This window comes from Ochotona princeps, chromosome 19 (genome assembly GCF_030435755.1).
Source record: "Ochotona princeps isolate mOchPri1 chromosome 19, mOchPri1.hap1, whole genome shotgun sequence".
NCBI classification, from domain to species: Eukaryota; Metazoa; Chordata; class Mammalia; order Lagomorpha; family Ochotonidae; genus Ochotona; species Ochotona princeps.
In genome coordinates this window covers 47,657,626-47,679,683 of record NC_080850.1, presented here as the reverse complement: position 1 = coordinate 47,679,683, position 22,058 = coordinate 47,657,626, and the positions used below count along the sequence as shown (strand labels likewise).

At 45.9% G+C, this 22,058-nt stretch overlaps 1 protein-coding gene and 1 pseudogene across 2 annotated transcripts in view; both read left to right on the top strand.

Annotated features, from left to right (window-relative positions):
• LVRN (laeverin) overlaps positions 1–16,687 on the top strand; it is a 55,167-nt gene extending 38,480 nt beyond the window's left edge. Inside the window, exons 13-20 of one of the 2 annotated variants that reach the window (XM_004586352.3) lie at positions 629–684; positions 2,810–2,963; positions 4,894–4,988; positions 6,710–6,817; positions 7,460–7,627; positions 8,197–8,334; positions 13,014–13,089; positions 16,082–16,687. In XM_004586352.3, the coding sequence (XP_004586409.2) occupies positions 629–684; positions 2,810–2,963; positions 4,894–4,988; positions 6,710–6,817; positions 7,460–7,627; positions 8,197–8,334; positions 13,014–13,089; positions 16,082–16,222 (936 nt within the window). In that variant the 3' untranslated portion in view covers positions 16,223–16,687. The remainder of the gene's footprint in view (positions 1–628; positions 685–2,809; positions 2,964–4,893; positions 4,989–6,709; positions 6,818–7,459; positions 7,628–8,196; positions 8,335–13,013; positions 13,090–16,081) is intronic. The other variant, XM_058677538.1, reaches the window with a different exon arrangement.
• On the top strand, positions 12,274–12,421 carry LOC118760143 (U2 spliceosomal RNA; annotated as a pseudogene).
• Positions 16,688–22,058: the final 5,371 nt, after the last annotated feature.

Sequence of the window (22,058 nt, the reverse complement as noted above, 5' to 3'; positions counted from 1 at the left end):
CAGTGCCAGTTGAACAGCTGTCTGCAGAGCAAGGCTGGCACTGTCTCCCCTGTTTTTCTGGGGGTGATGCTGAGTCACAGTAGTGAAGTCCTCAGATGTCAGATACTACTTAAGAGACTTCCCCAGTATTACCAAAATAGTGCTAAATAAGACTTCAAAAAATATGTAAAATGAAATTTACACCGTAAGTTTCTTTTGATGCAATAAGTTGTGAAGTGGTGTGTAATTGTTTCTTCGTAAGCATCTTCCATGGACTTTGGTGCAGCCCCTCTGTGTTCCGTGAGGGCCTCTCTCTCATTCCAGCCATTCTAAGGCATGGAACATGTGCTGGGCTTCGGGGGAGGCCCTGGAGTCTGGTTGCTGTTTTCAGTTTCAGCGTGACTTGTTCCAGGAGTGTGCTGGCGCGCCTCCTGCGTGTGGAAGCCTTGTGATTGATGTCCAGGGGAACGTGTATCCACAGCAGATGTGTGATGAATGGCCTGTGGGGCCCGCTCTAACACATGAGACAGTTCACGTGCAAGTGCTTTGTGGGCAGCACTGATGTTTGAACCGTTACTGTTATTTTGAGTGTTTTGACCCAAAAAATGTTCTCTTCTTTTCCTGCACGTACATGGCTCAAATTCTCCAGGCCATTCCTGTGGTTCACAGGCTGCAGCTGATTGATGATGCCTTTTCCTTATCCAAGTGAGTACACTTTCTTTCTCACGCTTTTAGTGAGTGTCTTCAAAACTGTACGAAGGTCATGGCCTCCTGGCTGCAGATGGATCCTCGGGGTGTGCAGGCACTAGCCGGGGGAAATGAGGGGCCGATTCTGCCCCCAGATGGATGCCAGTATGGACTAGCAGTGCTGCCAGGAACAGGGCTGTCGGAGTGGAGTCTGAGTGGTCTGTCAGCCGAGGGGGAGGGCCATCTGTCAGTCATGGGGGAGGGCCGTCTGTCAGCCGAGGGGGAGGGCCATCTGTCAGTCATGGGGGAGGGCCGTCTGTCAGCCGAGGGGGAGGGCCGTCTGTCAACTGAGGGGGAGGGCCGTCTGTCAACTGAGGGGGAGGGCCGTCTGTCAACTGAGGGGGAGGGCCGTCTGTCAGCTGAGGGGGAGGGCCGTCTGTCAGTCATGGGGGAGGGCCGTCTGTCAACTGAGGGGGAGGGCCGTCTGTCAGTCATGGGGGAGGGCCGTCTGTCAACTGAGGGGGAGGGCCGTCTGTCAGCCTAGGGGGAGGGCCGTCTGTCAGCCGAGGGGGAGGGCCGTCTGTCAGTCATGGGGGAGGGCCGTCTGTCAACTGAGGGGGAGGGCCGTCTGTCAGCTGAGGGGGAGAGCTGTCCATAAGCCCAAGGCGGAGGGTTTCCATGGAGCTGCCATGAGGTTGCAGAATCGTCAATTTTGTGTAGATTACATTTACTCAATATAAGCTCCATGGCCAACTCTTGAATCAGGTAAATTAATACGTGTTCAGAATTTTTCAGTCAATAAAATTAAAGTTTATGAGATGACTTCAGTTCACAGAGATATGTGTTATGAAGAAGCTGCATGGATTTCCAAAAATAATTTTTCAGCAAAATAAACATTGTTTCATTTAATTTTCCATAAACTTTCTGAGATAACGTTGTATAGTCAGTTATATCGTTTATTCTGTTATTTGGCCTGTCATATATCTAGAGTAAATACCTCTTGATTTTGTCTGTTTTCCCCTCAGTGACCTGCGCCTCTTTCTGTCCTGTGCTCGCAGAAGCCCCTAACGCCCCGCGACCCCCACGGCGGGTCCACACTCCTGAGTACTCCTGCTGGGCCACCTGCTGCTGTCCTCAGCCTCTGCCTCTCCTGCTGTGAGCATCCTTAGGGCTGGCTCCCGTCTGTCTTCCCTTCCTGTCAGAGAGAGACCCCTACCTCCTTCCCTTCCTCCCTCTCTCTAGCTCAGCTAGGCCCATTCTGAGCAAGGTCCTTGGACTACTGCCTGCAGTCCTCTCACACTGAGCCAAGCTCTCACCATCTTTTGCCAGCCTGTTGCCTTCACCTCCAGCTTTTTGACCTTTCGAAGTTCATTCTGTTTTCTGAAGCACTATTGCAATGCAATCTTATGAATCACTTTCATCATATTACCCAAGTTGTTTAAATGCCCAAAGCACCTTGCTGCTGAATCTGGACTCTTGATCCTGACATTTAAGCCCCTGCCTGTTAGCTCCCATGTGTCCCTGTGCACAGAGCAAGCCTCGCCTCCGCCATCTGCTCAGCCTCAGTCCTGGGTGCGTCCTGCCTCTATTCCCATCTTGGTCCATCGCATCCTTCAGTGCTGTTTACAAGGACCCCTCCTCCGTGGGGCCTTCCCACACTTTTCCATCTTCCTCTGACTTCACACTGCTTTCCTGCCTTGCTGCTGTACTATGTTCATTGCCTTTTCCTGAGGCTTTTCAGTAACAGCCTCTCATGCGTGAGAGGCAAGCGCAGTTTCGTAGTTGGCGGTTGGTGTGCCCACCGTGCACTGTCAGAACATTAGACGGAATGATTGAATCATTCTTAGGTGGAAAGTGTGCTCTCACAGGAAAGATCAGTAAATGCACACATATCTTCCTGCCCGGTAGTTAATTCAACATTTGGCCTTTATTTCTTCTGTTGCCAAGTGTGTAGGCGTTTGATTATATGGAATTGAGATGAAGATTCTAGCAGCGTTGCTGGGGCTCCATCTTCCCTTCAGTGGCACCTCTGCCTCCCGCTTCCCGAGTTACCCACATACCTCACTGAAGCCACATAGAGAAAGTATGCAAATCATTTAGCAATTGAAGATTTTCTGAGTGTGTGCTTTTTACAACCAAACAGAAATAATTATATTGGCATCGAAACGGCACTTGATTTAACCAAGTACCTTGCTGAAGAAGATGAAATCATAGTATGGCGTGCAGTCTTGGAAAACTTGGTAACCAGTGATCTTGTTTCTGATGCAAGCAACTATGATATGTACCCATTATTAAAGGTAAGGTAACTCCATGCTTTGTTACACAGTTTTTCAGTAAATCTCCTCTTGCTGTTTTCGTGTTCTAGCCAGCATTTGTGACAGGTCTTCCCAAAGTGGTAGTCTGTTAGTTAAATCGCTGTGGCTGATTGCTTTTATTATTTTTTTTAAGATTGATTTCTTTTTATTGGAAAGGTAGGTTTGCAGAGAGAAGGAGAGACAGAAAGAAAGATCCTTCATCCACTGGTTCACTCCCTAAGTGACTGCAAGGGCTGGGAATGAGCCGATCCGAAGCCAGGAGCCAGGAGCCTCCTCTGGGGCTCCCATGTGGGTGTAGTGCCCCAAGGCCTTGGGTCATCTCCTACTGCCCTTCTGGGCCACAAGATGGATGTATAGTGGAATTGCTGGAACACAAACAGGAGCCCACATGAGATCCTGGCCCATGCAAGGCGAGGACCCCAGCCACTAGGCTAAGGCACTGGGCCCAGCCCGTTACTTTTCTTTTTTTTTTTTTTTTTAAGATTTATTTTTATTACAAAGTTAGATATACAGAGAGGAGGAGAGACAGAGAGGAAGATCTTCCGTCCGATGATTCACTCCCCAAGTGAGCCGCAACGGCCGGTGCGCGCCGATCTGAAGCCAGGAGCCAGGAACCTCTCCCGGGTCTCCCACGCGGGTGCAGAGTCCCAAAGCCTTGGGCCGTGCTCGACTGCTTTCCCAGGCCACAAGCAGGGAGCTGGATGGGAAGTGGAGCTGCCGGGATTAGAACCAGCACCCATATGGGATCCCGGGGCGTTCAAGGCGAGGACTTTAGCCGCTTGGCCATGCCGCCGGGCCCGAGCCCGTTACTTTTCATCAGTCACAGAACTGGACTGGGGGATGAGTGTGAATGAAATTTGGAAGAGGGTTTCATTCCTGGTGATGTGAGATGTGTCTCAGAAATCAAAGTGGATGGAACTGGAATCTTTAAAAAAAAAAAAAAGATACATTTACTTATTTGAAAGTCAGAGTTACAAAGAGAGAGAGAGAGATCTTTCACCAGATGACCACAGTGGCCAAGGCTGGGCCACGCTAAAGCCAGGAACGATGCATTTCTTCCAGGTCTCTCACATGGCTGCAGGGGCCAATTCACTTGAGCCATCCTCTGCTTCTTTCCCAGGCACATTAGCAGGAGACTGGATCAGAAATGGAGCAAGCTAAGACCAGTGGCCAGGAGAGTGTGCAGTTCCTGGGGCAACCAGAGGGTGTGATCGCAACCTCTCAGGGCCTCATCTCTCTTCTTCCTGTGTCCAAGGAACTGATAGGTGCCTGGTTAAATGGGGTGGTGATCAGTAGGAGCCCCTTAGATGTGTGTGGGGTTGAATTTGGTCATTTGTCATGTCTAGTGTAAAGAAATGAAAATGACTTGATTTTTAAATTTTCAGCAAGTGGACTCGTGTGTTCCTGGAGCTGTATTACCTGCTGAGAGCTCAGTTGGAGGAACTTTGCGTCAGGCTGGTGTCCGGGCACATATCAGTTCTCCCTGTGGCTGTGACAGTATATATACTTAGCATGAGAGTTCTAAAGTGAAGAGGTTAATTGTTTCGTGTGTTAGATTTCTCTGTTTTACAGACAACTGGAAATGAGTGACATGAACTGGTAATAACAGCTGAAAGTTAGCACTTACCCCTGCCAGGCAGGGTACTTTCATGCACTGTTCTTTTTTTTAACCCTTCTAATCACAATGCTATTGTTATAAATGGCATTTTACATAGAAGGTAACAACCTAAATGGGTTAAAAAATAGACCAGTTATACATTTGAGTTAGACATTTACTAATACAAGCCTAACAAAAATAATCTGTGAAGAACTGTTTTTTCCTTTTTGTACCAACATCTTTGTAAATAAGTACAGATGCAGTGAACATTCAGTGGTGAGGGAACTAACAATGTGTTTATGTTGTTGTTTATAGAAGTATCTATTAAAGAGAATCAAGTCAATTTGGACTATTTACTCAACTATAATCCGTGAAAATGTGGTGGTCTTACAAGATGACTATTTAGCTCTGTAAGTAATTTTAAGCAGTGATAGTTGCATGAAATGATTCTCATTCACATTCAGGCTTTTGAATTCATAAAAAAATCTTTCATACCTAGCGATTCCTGAGAGGTGTCATAATGACTGGAATAGGTGGGCTGTGTGTGTGTCCACATAGAAAATAACACCCTGGGATCCTGCTTGACCTGCAGAACACCACATGTACACATAGCTGTTACAGCCTGGATGCTCTCGTACCATAGGCTGTTGGTGGAAACTGCAAGTGTGTCCTCCTTGGGGGAAGAGCTGTGCTAGCCAGAGTTACCTTAGACCAGTGGATTGAAAAGCTACGGGAAGGCCAGGTGGGGAGACTCCCCGCCCCCCTGCACATTTGTGCCAACAGGAATCCTGCTGTGATGCAAAGAGAACAAGGCTGGTTGACAGGATACGTGTCAGTCGTCTGCGTGTGAGCAGGAGGGGAGGGAGCACTGGAACAGATTTTCACATTTTTGGTGAGAGATGTTGTGTGGGGCTGGCCTCCCTGGGCCGGATGTTTGTGTGTGTGGTTGGCTTCTACATGCAGAAAGGGAAACTGTCACCAACAAGTGGCAGCAATGTGTCTGCAACCTGCGCAGGTCAATAGACCAGGAGAGAATACAGGTGTTCCATCAGTTAGTGGCCTTCTGAGAGCATGTGACCAAAAGAACAAAGCTGACAGCAAAGTGGATGGAAGCCGGGTGCTGAGGGTTGGGGAGAGGATCCTGGGACAGAAGGGAAGCCATGCTGTGCGAGTGAACAGGAAGACAGAAGCATGCTCCATAGGCAGTACACATGCTAACCAGATGTATACTTGACTTTCCTAAGTTGCCCTGAAGTGGCTTCTACTTTGCAGCATTCTTGGACCAGTTCTTCTCTTGGGAGTTGCCTTGGGAGGTCAGATAGTGCTTCCCCAGGACTTCATCTTTATGTATCCAGGATCAGGGATGGGTGGGGAGAGGGAGTGGGCATGTATGGAAACATGCAGACTGTCTCCAGAGGATCTCTGCCCTGAACATTCCACTTCTGCTTATCAGGTCAAGTGGAAGGGTGGAGAAACAGAGGCACAGCTCCGGCACTTTCTAGCTGATGGCCAGTTTGGGCTCCTTTATTCGGAGCCCAGACATGGAGAGAATTCGAAGACATGCATGGCCAGGCATCACTTGCCAAGATGTCTTTTTCTTCTTTATTAAATTCTTTTGTACTGAGTTTACTTTGAGCCATAGTGTGAGCTCCTGTCCAGCCAAAACCCAAAGCAAACAGCTGCATTCATTCTTCCCTTAACAGGCAGTAAGAGGCAGAGACAGCGCCCCAGCAGGGAGTATGACCTCGCAAGGGGAGAATGAACCATCCTCTTCCCATTTCTCAGATGAAACATATCACATCAGGCACTCTGAAGCCATTTCTTTATCCATAGGCATTATTGTAAAAGAGAGAAAAAGTAACTCGACAGCAGGTGTGGGGATCGCTCCTGTGTGTGAGTGAAGGAGGTGAAAGGTGAAAGTGATTCATGTCTCACTTAAAAATATAAAATCCTACCCAGAAGGGCTTTTTGTTTTTGGTGCTGGAGAGCTTTTCAGCAAATATTTCTCTGAGTATGAAACACATCTGTCATCCACACAAGCTGCTTTCCGTAAGAAACCTGATGTTGTTGGAAGGGTGCTGTCCATGAAGGTGTGGTGAAAATGAACCTTCTCTTTGGCTTTTCCTTGAAGAATATCCCTGGAGAAACTCTTTGGAACTGCATGTTGGTTGGGCCTTGAAGACTGTCTTGGGCTGTCACGAGAACTCTTCCGGAAATGGATGACCCACCCACAGGATGAGTGAGCGTCACTTGGGAATCCCTCTTGGCTGCATCCCACTTGACACAAGGAAAACCTCTAGCTCTTGGCCTTGGGGATGCTCTCCCTGTGGGGGTGGCAGTTCTGCTTCCCCTGAATCAATCTTTCCCATCCATTCTTCTCAAATACTCCCCACCCCTTTTCAAACAGTTGACTGTTGTAGGTCTGCGTGTAGCAACAGATTTGAGTTGAGACTGTGTGTTCTCCCAGCCACTCTGCCGGGGTGGGACATCCTGTCTATATCTGTGAATGCGTCAGAGTGTCTGCCTTGGGCTTGTAGAGCTCATCAGAGAAGAGCCTGTGGTGGCCTTTCTGGCTTCATCACCACTACTGAGCCACCTCTGGAGGACTTGTAGCGAATAGGATCATGAGGCATGGGACCAGACTACATTATCCACCCACACCGAATGACCCTGAGTAACCTTTCTCTGAAGGCTAGGTTTCTGAACTAATTCAATGATCTGTTAAGGCTAGTAGCAGTTCACACCATTGCTTCTCTAGATCCCTGCTTTTGGCTTCTATGACTGAGATCTTAAATGTGGATGTATACTTCTAACTATGGAGCAACCTGGGTGAACATGTATCTTTACTGTGAGGAACAGCATTACACATCATGTCTTACAGAATACCATGTCCAATTAAAACTGTGATTCTATGTTATGGCATTGCCTTGGGAAGTGATGAAGAATGGGACTTTCTGTTCAGCGTCTATGTTAATAACACAGTGGAAGAAGAAAGGATGCAGTTTGCTTATGCCTTGAGCTGCAGTAAAGATCCATGGATACTTAACAGGTAATTGCACTCAGCCTGCCATGAACATGCCTGGGGAAGGAATCATTCAGTTAGTAAAGCGCAGAGAGAACGGAAGGGTGCTAAGGCACCAGCATCGTGGCGCAGCACGTTGGCCACTGCCTGGAGAAGCTAGCATCCTGTAGCAGAGCCCTGCTTCACACCTTAGCTGCTCAGCTTCCCTTCCAGCTGTCTGCTAATGCAGCTGCAGAGACCGAGAAAGATGGCCCAAGAGCCTGGGTTCCTGCTGCCTGCTTGGAGGCTCAAAGGGCAGTTCCAGCTCCCTGGCTTTGGCCTGGTTCAGCATGGCGCATCCCTGGCCACTGAGGCCGTTTGAGGAGTGAAATAGTTGGTGGGAAGACCTCTGTCTCATTCCCTCCCTCCCACCTGCTCTTCCACTCTACCTTTCAAATAAATAATCTTAAAAAAGAAAAGTGCTTATCTGAATATGAGAATTAAACATTGTTCTTTTGTGTATCACTGAGAATTGTGGGATTTTAATTCTGTTGAAGTTAACTCTTCATGTGGAATTTTCGTTTTAGTCATTCAGTTTTTGCAGTGTACTTTCGCAGGTATTTGGAATATGCCATCACTACATCTCCACTTGTTTTCAATGAAACGAATGTGATTGAAACCGTGGCTGCCTCCGAAGTTGGCCGGTACGTCGCCAAGGACTTTTTAATCAACCACTGGCAGGCTGTGAGTGAAAGGTAAGACCGAAGCTCAGCTGTGGCCGAGTGCCTTCCAGGAGTCCTTTGACTGAAGAATGTCGCAGCTGCAGTGACCCCAGCGCTAGCTTGGTGTCTGCACATGGAGCTCGTGGGAGACGTTTCTCCACTGTACTCACCACCGCATTTGTCCTAGGAGTCCCGGATTAGAGCAAGTTGTGTGTGCTGGACAGATCCTTCGTTTGTTCTGTGGAATCCAGCGCGATAGCTTTAAGAGCGATGCTCATTACTGCCTCAGAGTGGATGTTCTTTGTTTGTCAGGCTCCCTTGACAAAGCTGGAGTCTGGATTCCTAAAAGTTTGTATTTTCCACCTTTTAAGATTAAATCTGCTTACTTCCTGTTCCTTCTTTCAGACAAAATACATACTATCAGTGTGACTAACATCAGATGACCAGAGAGCATGTCCTTGCTGGCTGGTCTTTGTAGTACACTTCCTAATCAAGCATTCTTGAAAACCCAGAATGAATGTGTGCGCCATAATACCTAATCCTATTCACAAGCTGCAGGTGTAGCAGGTGCCAAGCAGCCAGCTTAAGGCCCGAGCACCCGAAAGGCTAGAGAATGCCTGGGCTGCTGAGGGTGCTGCATAGGCCAGTTCATTCCTTTGCAATAGAAGGACATAAACGACGATGCTCAGCCTTGTTCAGCCTGGTTCTCCTCCTGCCCCAGCTCTCGTGTTCACCAGTGGAAGCTGCGGTTCAGCAGAGGAGCTCCCCTAGTTCCCCTGCCAGGCCTGCTTCCAGCCCCGGATCTTTGCTGGTTAGTACTTTAACCCAGCCTGGCATGGCCTGCCCCCAGTCCCAAATGTGGCCAGCAGGTACTGCAGCCTATCCCAGTCTGACCTGTTCCCACCTCTCATGTGAGCCAGCAGCTTTCTTTCTTTCATGGTTACAAATTAATTGGATCTCTTTGTACTACCGAAGAGCACATTTTTATGTGTGGTATGAAGGTATGTAGTATTCAGTTAAAACAAAATTTTTTTAGGTTTTTTTTTTTAAAACATATATTTTTATTGCATTTCATTTTTTTAAAAAATTAATTACATTGCATTATGTGATACATTTTTTATGCTCTGGGATTCCCCCCACCCCTCCCCAGACCCTCCCCCCACCTTGTTGCATTTCCATAGTTCAAATTCAGTTGACATTCTTTCATTGGAGGTATTTACCAAGCATAAAGTCCAGCATCTTATTGTCCTGGTAAGTTCAATGGTTTCTTGGTGAGACCATCTCTGGTCTGAAGGTAGAGCCGGCAGAGTATCATCCCAACCAATTAAAAGCCCCAACATAATATTTCCAACCATTTACAACATTGTGGCATTAATTGACATGGTATTGATTAACCAATATGTTAATAGTAAAATGCAGGTTGTCAACCACAACCTGTGACTTCTTCATAGACATTTTAATTTTGGTTTATATTCAACTGTGTTCTATACACCTTAAAATGGCTTAGATTGCTATTCAGCTGTCTCATGCCTATTTTAATTTTAGTATTTAGCAGTTTATAGCATTGAAGCATGTAAAACAAATTTTTAAGAAAGATTTTATTTATTCTTATTGGAAAAACAGATCAGATTTATGAAGAGACAGAGAGAGATCTTCCATCCACTGATTCACTCCCCAAATGGCTGCAATAGCTGGAGCTGAGTCAATCTGAAGCCAGGAGCCAGGAACTTCTCTGAGGTCTCTCATGTGGGTGCAGGGCCGTAAGGCCTTGTGCCGTACTCTACTGCTTTCTCAAGCCATAAGCAGGGAGCTATATGGAAAGTAAAGCAGCTGGGACATGAACCAGCACCCACATGGGATCCTAGTACTTGTAAAGTGAGGATTTAGCCATTGAGCCGTTGTATCACGTCGTAAAGTGTAAATTTAAATTTAAATTGTGGAGGGATCTGGAGCAGTAGCCTAGTGGCTAAAGTCTGAGACCCCTCAATTTCCTTGTTTATAGAAGGCTTAACATGATCTAACCATGTGATGTGTGCAGTGTTGGGTATGTGATGAATGCTAATGCCCATTATTATTAATATTACCTTACTATATTGGTACATGTGTTTATTATTCCCTACCTTAATCTGTGTTTTTTTCTCAGTATGTTTTTCACTTTCTAGTCTGTGACACTGATAATGTCCTTAGAAGTGTAGAAATGCTATGTTTAAAGTGAAATACATATGCCTTAAGGTTGATTCTTTAAAATAACAGTTTAGGGATGAGTGATTGGTACAAGATTTAAGCTTGGCTAGCGACACTCAAAATCCCACATCAGAGTGCTTGGTTTCAATCACAATTCTGTTTCTTGTTGCAGCTTCCTGCTAATGTGCACCCTGGGGGGTGGCAGGTGAGGGCTCAAGTAGTTAGGTTCTGCCATCCATGTGGCCATGTGGGTAGTACACCCAGCTAAAGTTCCAGGCACCTGGCTTCAGCCTGGCCCAGCTTCAGCTGCTGTCGGGATCTGGGGTGTGAACCAGTGGTTGGAAAATCTCTTTCTCTCTCTCTCAAGTAAAATGGAACAATGTGTTTATATATATAACAATTATAATTACATGTGAAGTGATTATCTGTTAGTAAGGGCAAATAACTTGCCCAGAGTTTGTGCCTAGAGAATCGGAGAACTCCGGCTCCCTGGCTGTGAGCTCGGCTCTCTTCCTAGTTCCCGTGGCACAATGCAGTGCTAGCGTCTTAGTCACTGATTTGTGTGAGGACACCACTGAAGCTACTGAAGCCAGGAATATGTTCTTTGTTGACACTTCAAGTGTCTGTATTTTTGATAGCTTTGTATCTTTTAAATATTTTGAATTGCCAAGAGTTAGAGTTTTGCCATTTGTCTTGTTTGGAAAGCTAATCATGTGATGTGATATATTTGTCTGAATTCTAGAAAAAAAACTCTAATGCAGTAAGTGAGCTTGCTTTTCAGTTGATTTTAAAAAGTTAATTTTAGAGCAGTTTTAAGTTTATACCAGTTCATGGGATAGAGTTCGTGTGTGCCCTGTCTGCTCTGACAGCCTCTCCTGGTGTCAACGTTCTGTGCCAGCACATCATTGCCGCCCCATATCTGTGGTTTGGCTAGGCGTCTCTCCTGGGGTTACCCGTCCTGGGTCTGTTGCATACATGTGTCTACTCCACCGTGCCCTGCAGAGAATCCTACTACCCTAAGAATCCTGTCTGTTCTTCCCTTTTCCCCACCAGTCAGTAGCTTTATTTAATGAATCATTTACCTCTTTCAGAAGGTTTTGATTCATTGTTTAAATGTGTTGAGCTTTGAGCTTTGGCTGGGGCTTGACTTTGGGGATGGAACCAGGGTAAGCCTGGGCAAAGAGCTTCTGAAATATCCCCATCAGATGCTGCCTTGCTGGGACCTGGTCCTTGGGAAGATAGTTCCTTGGTTGTGGGTGAGGGACAGTCTGGCAGGGACAGAGGTAGCTCACCTAAATGTGAAAAGAGAAAAAACTTACAAAGAAAGTCCACATCCTCTCCCATTCAGGTCTGGTCCTAGGTGTGATACCTCTCACTGTGAGAGCCCTTGTGGGGTTACTTCTCACAGTGACACACGGACGTGGGGATGCCGTCCCCTTCATGGTCCTGTGTGGAGTCGAGTACACAGCCAGTGCATCTGGGGACCCCTGCTTCTCTACCAGGCCCCAAATCCTGCCTAGGAGGCCTAATCAGGGGCGTGCTCTGTGGTGTTTCATGGAGTAAAATCACTTTGGGCCTGGCTGTGCCCCTCATTGCCATGTGCTGGTCAGTGGTTGCTGTGACTTATTGTGTGTTGGCCAGAGATGATCTTCTGAATACTGGTACCATCGATGGAGGCTCTACTGGCCTTTTAGGAAGTGGACATGCTGCTGTAGATGGAGCCTGTGAGAGTACCAACAGAGAGGAAGCAAGAGTATTTTTTGTGGCTTTTTATAATATGTGGTAAGAATCGCTTCTTGGCCTTTTGGCTAAGATCAAGTGTAGTATAATATGTGGTAGGAATTGTTTGTTTGTTTTTTATCAGCCTTTGTAAGTGGATTCACAGACTACAGGAAAAGCCTAGTTTTATTTGAATATGGAATTCTAGGCACTTGTCAGAACTGTATGGAGAGGAGTCATGGGGGCTGTGTGCAGGTGGAGGAGAAGCTTGCTACAGCACTTTGCCAACTTCTGTGGATTTTTGCTTTTAAGAAGAGCTGAGTTGAACTGTCAGAGCTACTTGAACAGTGCCCTTGGAGCGTGCTCCACACAGGGGACCCTGGGCTGGGTGGGGGCTGGGTGGGGCTTCTCCCTTTATCTATTCCCCTTCCCGCCTTCCCCCAGATACAGAAAAAAAGGGAGAGAGAGAATGTGGAAATAATGGTCTTGCCCACTTTCCTGTAGCCCCTGACCCTTTGCGCCCTAATCAACTATGTAAAGATCATCAAAATAAAAAAATAATAATTTAAAAAATTCATTAAAAAGAGGAGCTTTTGCAGTCAAATAAAATTGTAATATTGCATGTTACACGGATCTGCATTTAACTATAAATGTTTCTTCAGTGTTGATAGAATTTCCTACACAGCATGTTTTTGTTCTAAAGGCTGAGCTGAGCTAGAGCCTACCTGTTTTGCTTAGAAGGGAGACTAGAACGAACAGGCGCTGGTCCCCGAGCGGCACCCATCCTGAGCACCTCCTCTGCTCTGCAGGTACGGAGCCCCGTCGCTGATCGCTCTCATGTACACAATTGGGAGGACAGTAAGTACAGACGCACAGATCACAGAGGTGAGTGCTGACTAGAGTGGAATACGGTGACAGACTGCATACAGCTTGTCGTGTGGCTTGGACGTGGTGAAAGTTACACATAACTGTCAAATCTGTTACACCCCTGGTCAGTTCCCCTCCACCCTTTCTGTTGCACCTGGCCCTGCTCCTGAAGGCTCGACTTTATCCTTTGGCGCCATGCTCGTCTCTCACTCTGGTCCCTGCACATCCCCACCTTCCCACTGCCCCTCTCTCAAGGCTGTCTGAGCTCTGTGTGGACTTCAGAGTCTTTGCGTTCAGAACAAGTGTGTCACCTGAATGTTAAGATGCCTGCATCCCCTCCCACCCCCCCCACCCCCCGCGCTGTCCCAGGGCCCCAGTTCAATTCCCTGCTCTGGCTCCAGCCTCCAGGAGGGTGGCCTGGAATGAACTCCTGGTTCCCACTTCTGTCCCAGACCAGCTGTTAGAGGCAGTCAGGGGGTGAACTGACAGATGGAAGCTTTTTCATCTGTCTCCCTCTCTTTCAGGAAGGAAGGAAAGGGAGGGAGGAGGAGGAGGGAAGAAGGAAAGAAAAGGGGGAAAAAGGATGAAAGAATCTGTTGACGAGCACGTGCAGCTGCTTGTGACCTGGCCCCCGCCTCACTCTGGCTTCGTGCTGTCCCACCTCTCCCCCAGGCACCAGGGAGCAGAAGGCACAGGCGGTTCACCATCCCTTTCCCCGCACCTGCCAGCTCAGCTGCACCACTTGCACGATTTCACACTCTCACATCAGTCCACCTTTTCTAGATTTCAAGACCATTTAGCCTTATGTCTATAGCACCTCATCCCCTTAGTGGCTGAGTGACTGCCCACCTTCCTCCTCCTTCCCTAAAAGCGATTCCTAACTTCCCTTTCAGATCCCATTCTACGGATTTTTTAGTGAACTGATTTATGTTCCCATATTGTCCCATATCTGCCTTCATCTTGGACCTGTGTCAATGGCACGGAACTGCAATGGGCGCCTGGTGAACTGTGATCATGTTGTAGTTAAGCCTATATTCTGGAATGTAGTACATTCTTGGTTTTGTTTCTCTTTGGGCTGAGATTCCTTTAGTCTGAGCTTTGTGCACATGGAGGCAACGGTGCCTCCTGGCCCACATGACCCTTGACACTTGAGCTGCAGGAGGAGGGAAAATGTCTTACTGAACTCTAAGTTCCCACCTTGAAAAGACGGCTTGGGTTGATCCTGCTCGGGTCACATGCACCAATCCCTGTGTAGTGCACATGGACTCTGATGGCCTGGCCAGGCCATGTACCAACACTGGGAAACAGCCGTACCCCAACGTCAGGTACTGAACAGGCAGTGGAGTCGTTCTGGAAGGAAACAGAGGAGATGAAGACCAGAAAGTAACCCAAAGGAACAGAAGCAAACACCTATAGAAAGACAGACACACAGCTGCACAAAGTAAACCAAGAACAGCATTTAAATGCCATTCAGTCACGTTGCTATTAGCAGGAGAACCACCAGCTTGGAGGTGTTGTACCTGTTTGGGTTCTGGCCCATGTCAGGCTTAGCTGTCAGGACTTCCCAGGAAAGGGGGAAGAGGGCACACTCAGAGCCTGCTGGGAGGAAGGCTCTAGGGTGGAGACCAAGTGATCTCATCGGTTCATCTTTGCCTCTGTTGAACCCAGTCATGTTTTGTTGTTTTAACGAGTGAAGGTTGGAATAAGTGTGGTAAACCTCACCGTTTTAAAATTTTGTAGTCACTGATAGTTTAGAGAATGCACAAATGAATTTAGTAATTATCAAATTATTCCAACTGTAAAAATAGACTAGCTATGATGAATATCCTTATCAACAATGTATTAATGTCCAGTGACCCTACTATATTACATCAGTTCACATGACAGTATCCAAAATAATTACTAGAAGGGTTGTGAGAAATCATTCCTCTAAGGCCAGGGCTTCTCCCTCTGTGTGCACACACCCACACGTCCATGTGGGAGTGTCTGCCTTCTGGCTTCAGCTTGGCTCAGCTCTGGATGTTGTAGCTATTTGAGGAGGGAACCTATGTGTCCCTTATCTCTTTAGCACTCTTTATATTTCAAATAAATATAAATCTTTAAAGAATACATTGAAATCAGACTTGATAGCCATATTACCGTTGGATTTCAGATACATCTGGGTGCTGAATTGATGTGAGCTTTGGTGAGCTGGTATGGGTATGCAATCACATATTATGAAATGAGTTCTTAGTTCTAATAGACTTTTGAGATGTAACTTATTTTTCAGTTGAAATCCAGCTTATGTGTAATGATTGGTACATATTCCAAGAACAGAATGCTTGTCATGATGCAGTTAAGAAGTTTAGCCAATGGATGAATCATTCTCTAAATATTTGTTTAAAATTAGATTAAGTTTTTATTTATCTATTTATTTATTGGAAAGGCAGATTTACAGAGAGACGGAGAGACAGGGAAAGAAAGATCTTCCATCTGCTGGTTCTCTCCCCACAATACTGCAGTGGCTGGAGCTGAGCTGATCCAAAGCTAGGAGCTTCTTCCGGGTCTCCCACAAGGGTGCAGGGAGGATCCCAGTGTTTTGGGCTGTCCTCTGCTCTTTTTCCAGGTGCATCAACAGGGACCTGGATAGGAAGTAGAGCAGGAAAAACATGAAGTGGCTCCCACATGGGATTATTGCAAGCAGAGGATTAGCTGTTTAGCCATTGCATTGGTCCCTAAACAATTATGTTTATAAAGACACAAATGTTACATACAGATTTTGAAATATACTTTCAGAGTTTATTTTTAGATTTAAAAAATGCTCACCATAATTTTGTCTGCAAATCTTTTGTCACATCCGGTATGTGTCCAGCAAATATTGAGACCAGCTGCCCAGACATGCTTTGGTAATGCAGCATGGGCCTTCTGGTCCACCTGACATCCCCTGGGGTAGACACAATCTGCTAGTTCCAGCAGTCTCTGTCGGGTTTTGGTGCAGACTTCGATCAGCCTTCTCTGTACTTCCTTCCAGCTGCAGCAGTTTTTCAGTGACATGTTGGAGGAGCCCCAGAGACTCACAGTCCATGCCAAACTACAGACCATAAAGAACGAAAACCTGGAAAACAGACAGCGGAGTGCCAGGATCGCTGCTTGGTTACAGAAGCACACCTAGCTCTTGCTTCCTTCTGGCCCGCCTCCTGTGTGTTACCATGGAGTCTGCTCACAGCTTTCTTTCGGTGCTCTGTGAGTCTGGGACACTTCACATGTTGATTGTTGTATTTCAGCCACACATACCAGGGCCCTGTTCCTCCTATAGCGTCACGCTGCAGCTCAGCCACCACTTGGGACTCTCAGCACTGCCAGATCTCTGGAGCAGATTTTACTTGGCATTGGGCAATAAACCCACAAGATTTACTTTGAACGTCTTGTAAACGCAAATTCGCCTAACAAAATCTAGCTTATTCTGTTGTGAAGGCCACCAGAATATTAAATCCTTGGCATTGCTGAAGAGTGCAGTCTTTTCTGAGGGAAATATAGGTCTGCAATTTTCAGGGTTTGCATAGCTTGGTACTGGGATGGTAATGACAGAGTAATGTGATAGTGAAAGCAGCAGAAACCAGAGAGAACATTCACCAGAAGAGAGAAAAGCCAGAGAGGGGGAGAGCAGACAAGCTTATGAGTCATGTTAAGTGTCAGAGAGCAGAAAGCATGTCTTTGGCTGGTTCTTTCTCCCGTATCTGTGCTACCTGAATCATGCTTTGCTGGCATCATAGTCCATGGTGTCTTAAGTGATTGTATGCTGTGCCCTTGTAATGGCCAAAATGGGGACGGAGGCTCTGCCCAGAAGGTCTTGGATGTATTTTCATCCTGGAGGTGTGGGGGTGCTCTTTCAGCCAACGACTGAGTGAAAATAATGGTGCCCAAAGCCAGTCACAGTTAAAGACACCTTTAGGCAGAAGGAAATCACCAAATAAGGAAAGTACAAGGTGAAAGCTAAGCAGAGGATCATTCTTGCAGGTTTGCACTCAGTGGTTAGGCTTACTAGGCTTACTTCCGTGATTTCACTTTGCAAATCAAGCCTACTTGTGATGTGGGCTGACTTGAAACATCTCGTCAGCGTGCAGCTAGGCAAACCGTTCCCCCTCCCCGGACTTGATGTGCTATCTTCTTTCACTCTTTCTTTTTGTATGATGTGGGTGAACCTAAAGAGCTCTTGCTTCCTTACTTAGATACTCTTACAGATTAAGAAAAAATGATGTGAAAAGTCCTTAAAGATGTATAAACTTAAGTCAATGTGGTTTAAGTTTTTTTTTTCTATTTCTTGTAAAAGTTAAGGCAGCTACAAATTAAAATGTAGCACAGAAGTTTGCTGTTATTCTCAGTTGACTAGAGGATTCTTTTTAAAAAGATCATTTATTTATTTATTTTAAATAGTCACAGAGAGAGAGAAGGAATAAGTGATAGCTTCCATCTGCTGGTTCATTCCCCAGATGGTATGACAGTGGAGCTGAGCCAAGTCCTGAACCCCAAGAGCTTCCTGTGGCCCCAGGCTGTATTTGTATTATGTAGGAATGTAGCTTTTAGGGTGTGAACTGTCCTCATGTTCTCAGCTGCTGTGTGGAGATGCTTTCCTGTGCTTCACCACTGGTCCAGCCCATCTTTCCACATCTTCTCTGCACCTAAAGGCTGACACGTGGCCTGGGCAGCTCTCACACCGGGGCTGGGGTGCCGAGCTCCAAGGACTGTGCCAGGAAAGCACAAGGCAAGTTTCTGTGCAATACCTGTTGAAAACTCAAGTCCCATTATCACTCAGCTTCTTTCAATTTCTTTAAATATTAAGAAAAACGAATTTGAATAGCATGCTTTTTATCTTACTTGGCTAAACTTGCTCCAGCTGAGCATTATATCATGCCTTATATCTTTATAAAAGGAAGTAATTATTAATTGATTGCTATGATACCAGTAAGGCAATAAACACTGGGGTAGGTTTGTCAAAATGACAAAAATATGTTTTTCACTAATGAAGCTAGCTTATCTGCTAGCATTCCAACATTGAGACAAATTTATATACTCAGCTATTTGTACCATTTCTCCTAAAACCAGTAGCTAACAAAATGGGCAATGTATTCATTCAGTTTTTCAATTTGGTAATGAGAATTTGACAATCTTCCTCACTCTTCTATGTGTCTTTCCTGCTCAGAAGTGTCCCCTGACTTTCCTTTGTTGGTGTGGAGCACACACACTGTGGTCTCAGGTTCAAGGTCATCTGTTATGAATTCTCTGGGGCCTGACTGAGGTACAAACAAAGAAGCAATGAGACAAGGCTTACATGGGTGCTCTTGTTGGTCACCTTCGTTGTTTCTCACTTTACATCAATTAGTGCTCTTCTTCCCATCCAAACTTGTGCAGGATTCTGACGTCCAGAGCAAGGCTTTGAGGTGCTCACAGGTAAGGCAAGCATGACTGCCTCCCGCACAGTTACGCAGACCAGTCAGTGGCATTTGAAACCGTCAGTATGGTCTTTTCTAATTCAACAAGGTCATGGTTGCCAACCATGTTTTCAGGATGTCTGGATTCTCGAGCCATCTTGGCATCTCCTCAAAGTGAGCTGAGGACAGCCTACGGTCCTGTGTGGGTGGAAGTTGCTGAGTGAGGAGAAGGAGCAGCTCATTTAGGACTTCAGAGCCCAGTGACAGTGAGCTGGAACCACGCAGGGAGAGTGGGCATCAAATGAGTGGGCATCAAAGGCCTTTGGGGGTAAAGAGGGTATCTGGGTTTGGCAGGGAGGTGGTGGCCTGAGGCATGGCACCCAGAAGGGGGTGAAGAGGGCATCCACTGGGAAAGAAGGAAGGCAAAGATGGGATCTTGGTTTTAAGAGTATGGATTAGAGAGTAAGATAAAGACATGAAAAGAGGACCCAAGTTCCTGCCTGTTGAAGAAGATATTCAAAAGGAAGGGGTTAGAATGAACTGTTGTGGTTGGAACTGGAAGTACTGGTGTTGACTCATTTTCCTCCATATGCAGATTAAGTAGGTAATAAGTAACTGTGAACCTGTAGATTTGTTTTGAGATCTCTAAACACACTTAGATGCAGACCCTGGCTTTTCCACCAGGAGAGCCTGGGAGCCACACTATGTCTCCCCAAATTTGCCAGTAGAAGCTCTAACCTCCTGGATCTGACTAGTGCCCTTGTGCGAAAAGTAACAGATTCCTTTTTCGTACAGTAGTAAGTGAAGTCCCCATGGGAAGGCAGCTATTGTCAAGCCAGGAAGTGGACCCTCTCCAGGAACCCAGTCAGCGTGCATCTGTAGAGTGGGTTCCCCAGGTTCCAAAGATGGGAGACATAAATGTATGGGCCTCAACCCCCCATCTGTGTGATCTTTTTTTACAACAGCTGGTGCTCAGACCGCTGTACTAACACTCAGTACAGCTGGTACACACAGCGTTGCTCTGGCTGCCACTCCTCACGGAGAAGTACGTAGTGTCAGGGCTGCGGCAGAAAGGAGACCACTAGAAATGGATCATCTTTTATTTATTTATTTATTTTAAAGATTTATTTTATTTTCATTACAAAGTCAGATATACAAAGAGGAGGAGAGACAGAGAGGAAGATCTTCCGTCTGATGATTCACTCCCCAAGTGACCACATGGCTGGTACTGCGCTGATCTGAAGCCAGGAGCCAGGAACTTCTTCGAAGTTTCCCACACGTGTGCAGAGTCCCATGTCTTTGGGCCGTCCTCAACTGCCTTCCCAGGCCAAAGGCAGGGAGCTGGATGGGAAGTGGAGCTGCCGGGATTAGAATCAGCAGCCATATGGGATCCTGGTGTGTTCAAGGCAAGGACTTTAACCGCTAGACCACGGCGCCGGGCCCTGGACCATCTTTTAGTATCCACATCCCAGGGAATCTTCCTAGAATGAGGGTCGGCAGAAGAACCAGCTTGATGGAGTCCTCCGCTGCCCTCCCCAGCCCTCCCCAGGTCAGTTCTGGGAAAATTGTTAAAGAAATAAAGTAGGAACCCATGAGTCTATTGTTATTTACCCAGAAGTGAAAACACTCAAATTCTGATGGTGAGAAAAGGATTTGTGTAATTTTAAAATACTTTCCCACAGAATCCTGACTGGTAATGAAAGTGTATGAGTAATTTACAGTGGAAAAGCCTGGAACACATCACTTCCGTCAAACGGTCAGTGTGGACATCATCATGGTGGGCTAAGAACAGATCCCCAGATTGATGAGATAGAATGACAAGCTTGTGGAAGTTCAGGAAAGAGGGAAGAAGCTTACCTCACATGAAAAGCATTAACGATGAGTGACAACGAGTGTGACCTTCTGAATGGGATCTTGTGCTGTAAAGAATATTATCGGGGCAGCTGGAAGACAGACACTGAGAATGCATCAGTGTTAATTTTCTCACTCCGATGGTAACGTGGCATTTGTGTAGGAGATAGCCTTGATTACAGCAGCACATATCAGAGGCTCTAGTTGTCTCGGTGGCTGAAGACAAAAAGTTGCCATTATAAAAATCCCAACTTTCTGTAAACTTGTAATTAAATAAATTTAAAAACAAAGGTATGTGTTGTCAGAACTGTAATGCATTGATGATGATGATGAGCGACAGCAAGCACTCCCAAGCACTATTTGTCCATTTCCCAAACGCGCAATGGCTGCTGGTTTACTGGGGCCAAAACTGGGAGCTGGGACTTTAATCCAAGTCTCCCACGTGGGAGTTGGTGATCCAGTTGCCTCAGCTGTCACCATTGCCACCCTGGGTCTGCACTAACAGGAAACCGAAGTCAAGAGGAAAATCAGGGATTGAATCCACGTTCTGCCACAAGGGTCTCATCTTAACCATGAGGCTGAAGGCCTGCCCCAGGAATGCCATGCAACCACCTTCCCCCACCCCAAAACTGGCAAAAGGCACAGTCCTAAGTTGCCTATCAATACTTTACTAAACCCAAAGTTGAAGTACAAGTCCCAAAAGACTTAATTTTGTATTTCAGTCAACATTTTCCATCTTAAATCAGAGGAACTAAAAAATTTTAAACTTTTGTATCCGAAAGTGCATTAGTGTGAAATAAAGATAAATCATTACACTTTGAATTAAGTGTCTCAAATTCTGTGAGTTCATATTATCTTTGCTTCTGAAGTCATTAAAACTTTACATAAAGGTTTTTTTTTTGAGGAAGGCCTTTACATATCTATATAAAATGTACTAAATAATACCTAAATGATAGCACTACCTAAATAATGTATTTCCATTTAATTTATCTGGTGGTAATTGATGCGTAAGTCTATAAGTGATATGTTACATAGTACCTGATATATAGTTATAAAAATTCTTAAATGTTAGTGTCTTTTCTTTTTTTTAAGATTTATTTAATTTTTTTTACAAAGTCAGATATACAGAGAGGAGGAAGAGACAGAGAGGAAGATCTTCCGTCCGATGATCCACTCCCCAAGTGAGCCACAATGGCCAGTGCTGTGCCGGTCCGAAGCCAGGAACCAGGAACCTCTTCCGGGTCTCCCACGCAGGTGCAGGATCCCAAGGCTTTGGGCCGTCCTGGACTGCTTTCCCGGGCCACAAGGAGGGAGCTGGATGGGAAGCAGAGCGTTCCTGGGGATGGGATCCTGGGGCGTTCAAGGCGAGGACTTCAGCCGCTAGGCCACGGTGCCGGGCCCAAATGTTAACGTCTTAATAAAGGCAATGATAAAAAGGAGTAGGTATACAACATCACCCATCTTTAAGTACTATTTCACTGGAGAAGATTTAGATGAATAAAAATTACTATGACCTGAGTGCTATAATAGAACTTTAAAATTCTGAATCAGATTTACAGGCACAGAACGAAAAGTGTAAATATTGTATTTTTTTTTAAATAAAGGACCCTTAGGTTAAGATTTCAAAAATAATATTTATAATTTGTACACATAAATTTATTTTTGAGAGGCAGATTTCTAGAGAGAGAAGTGAACCATCAGCTGGTTCTCTCTCCCAGTAGTAGCAAC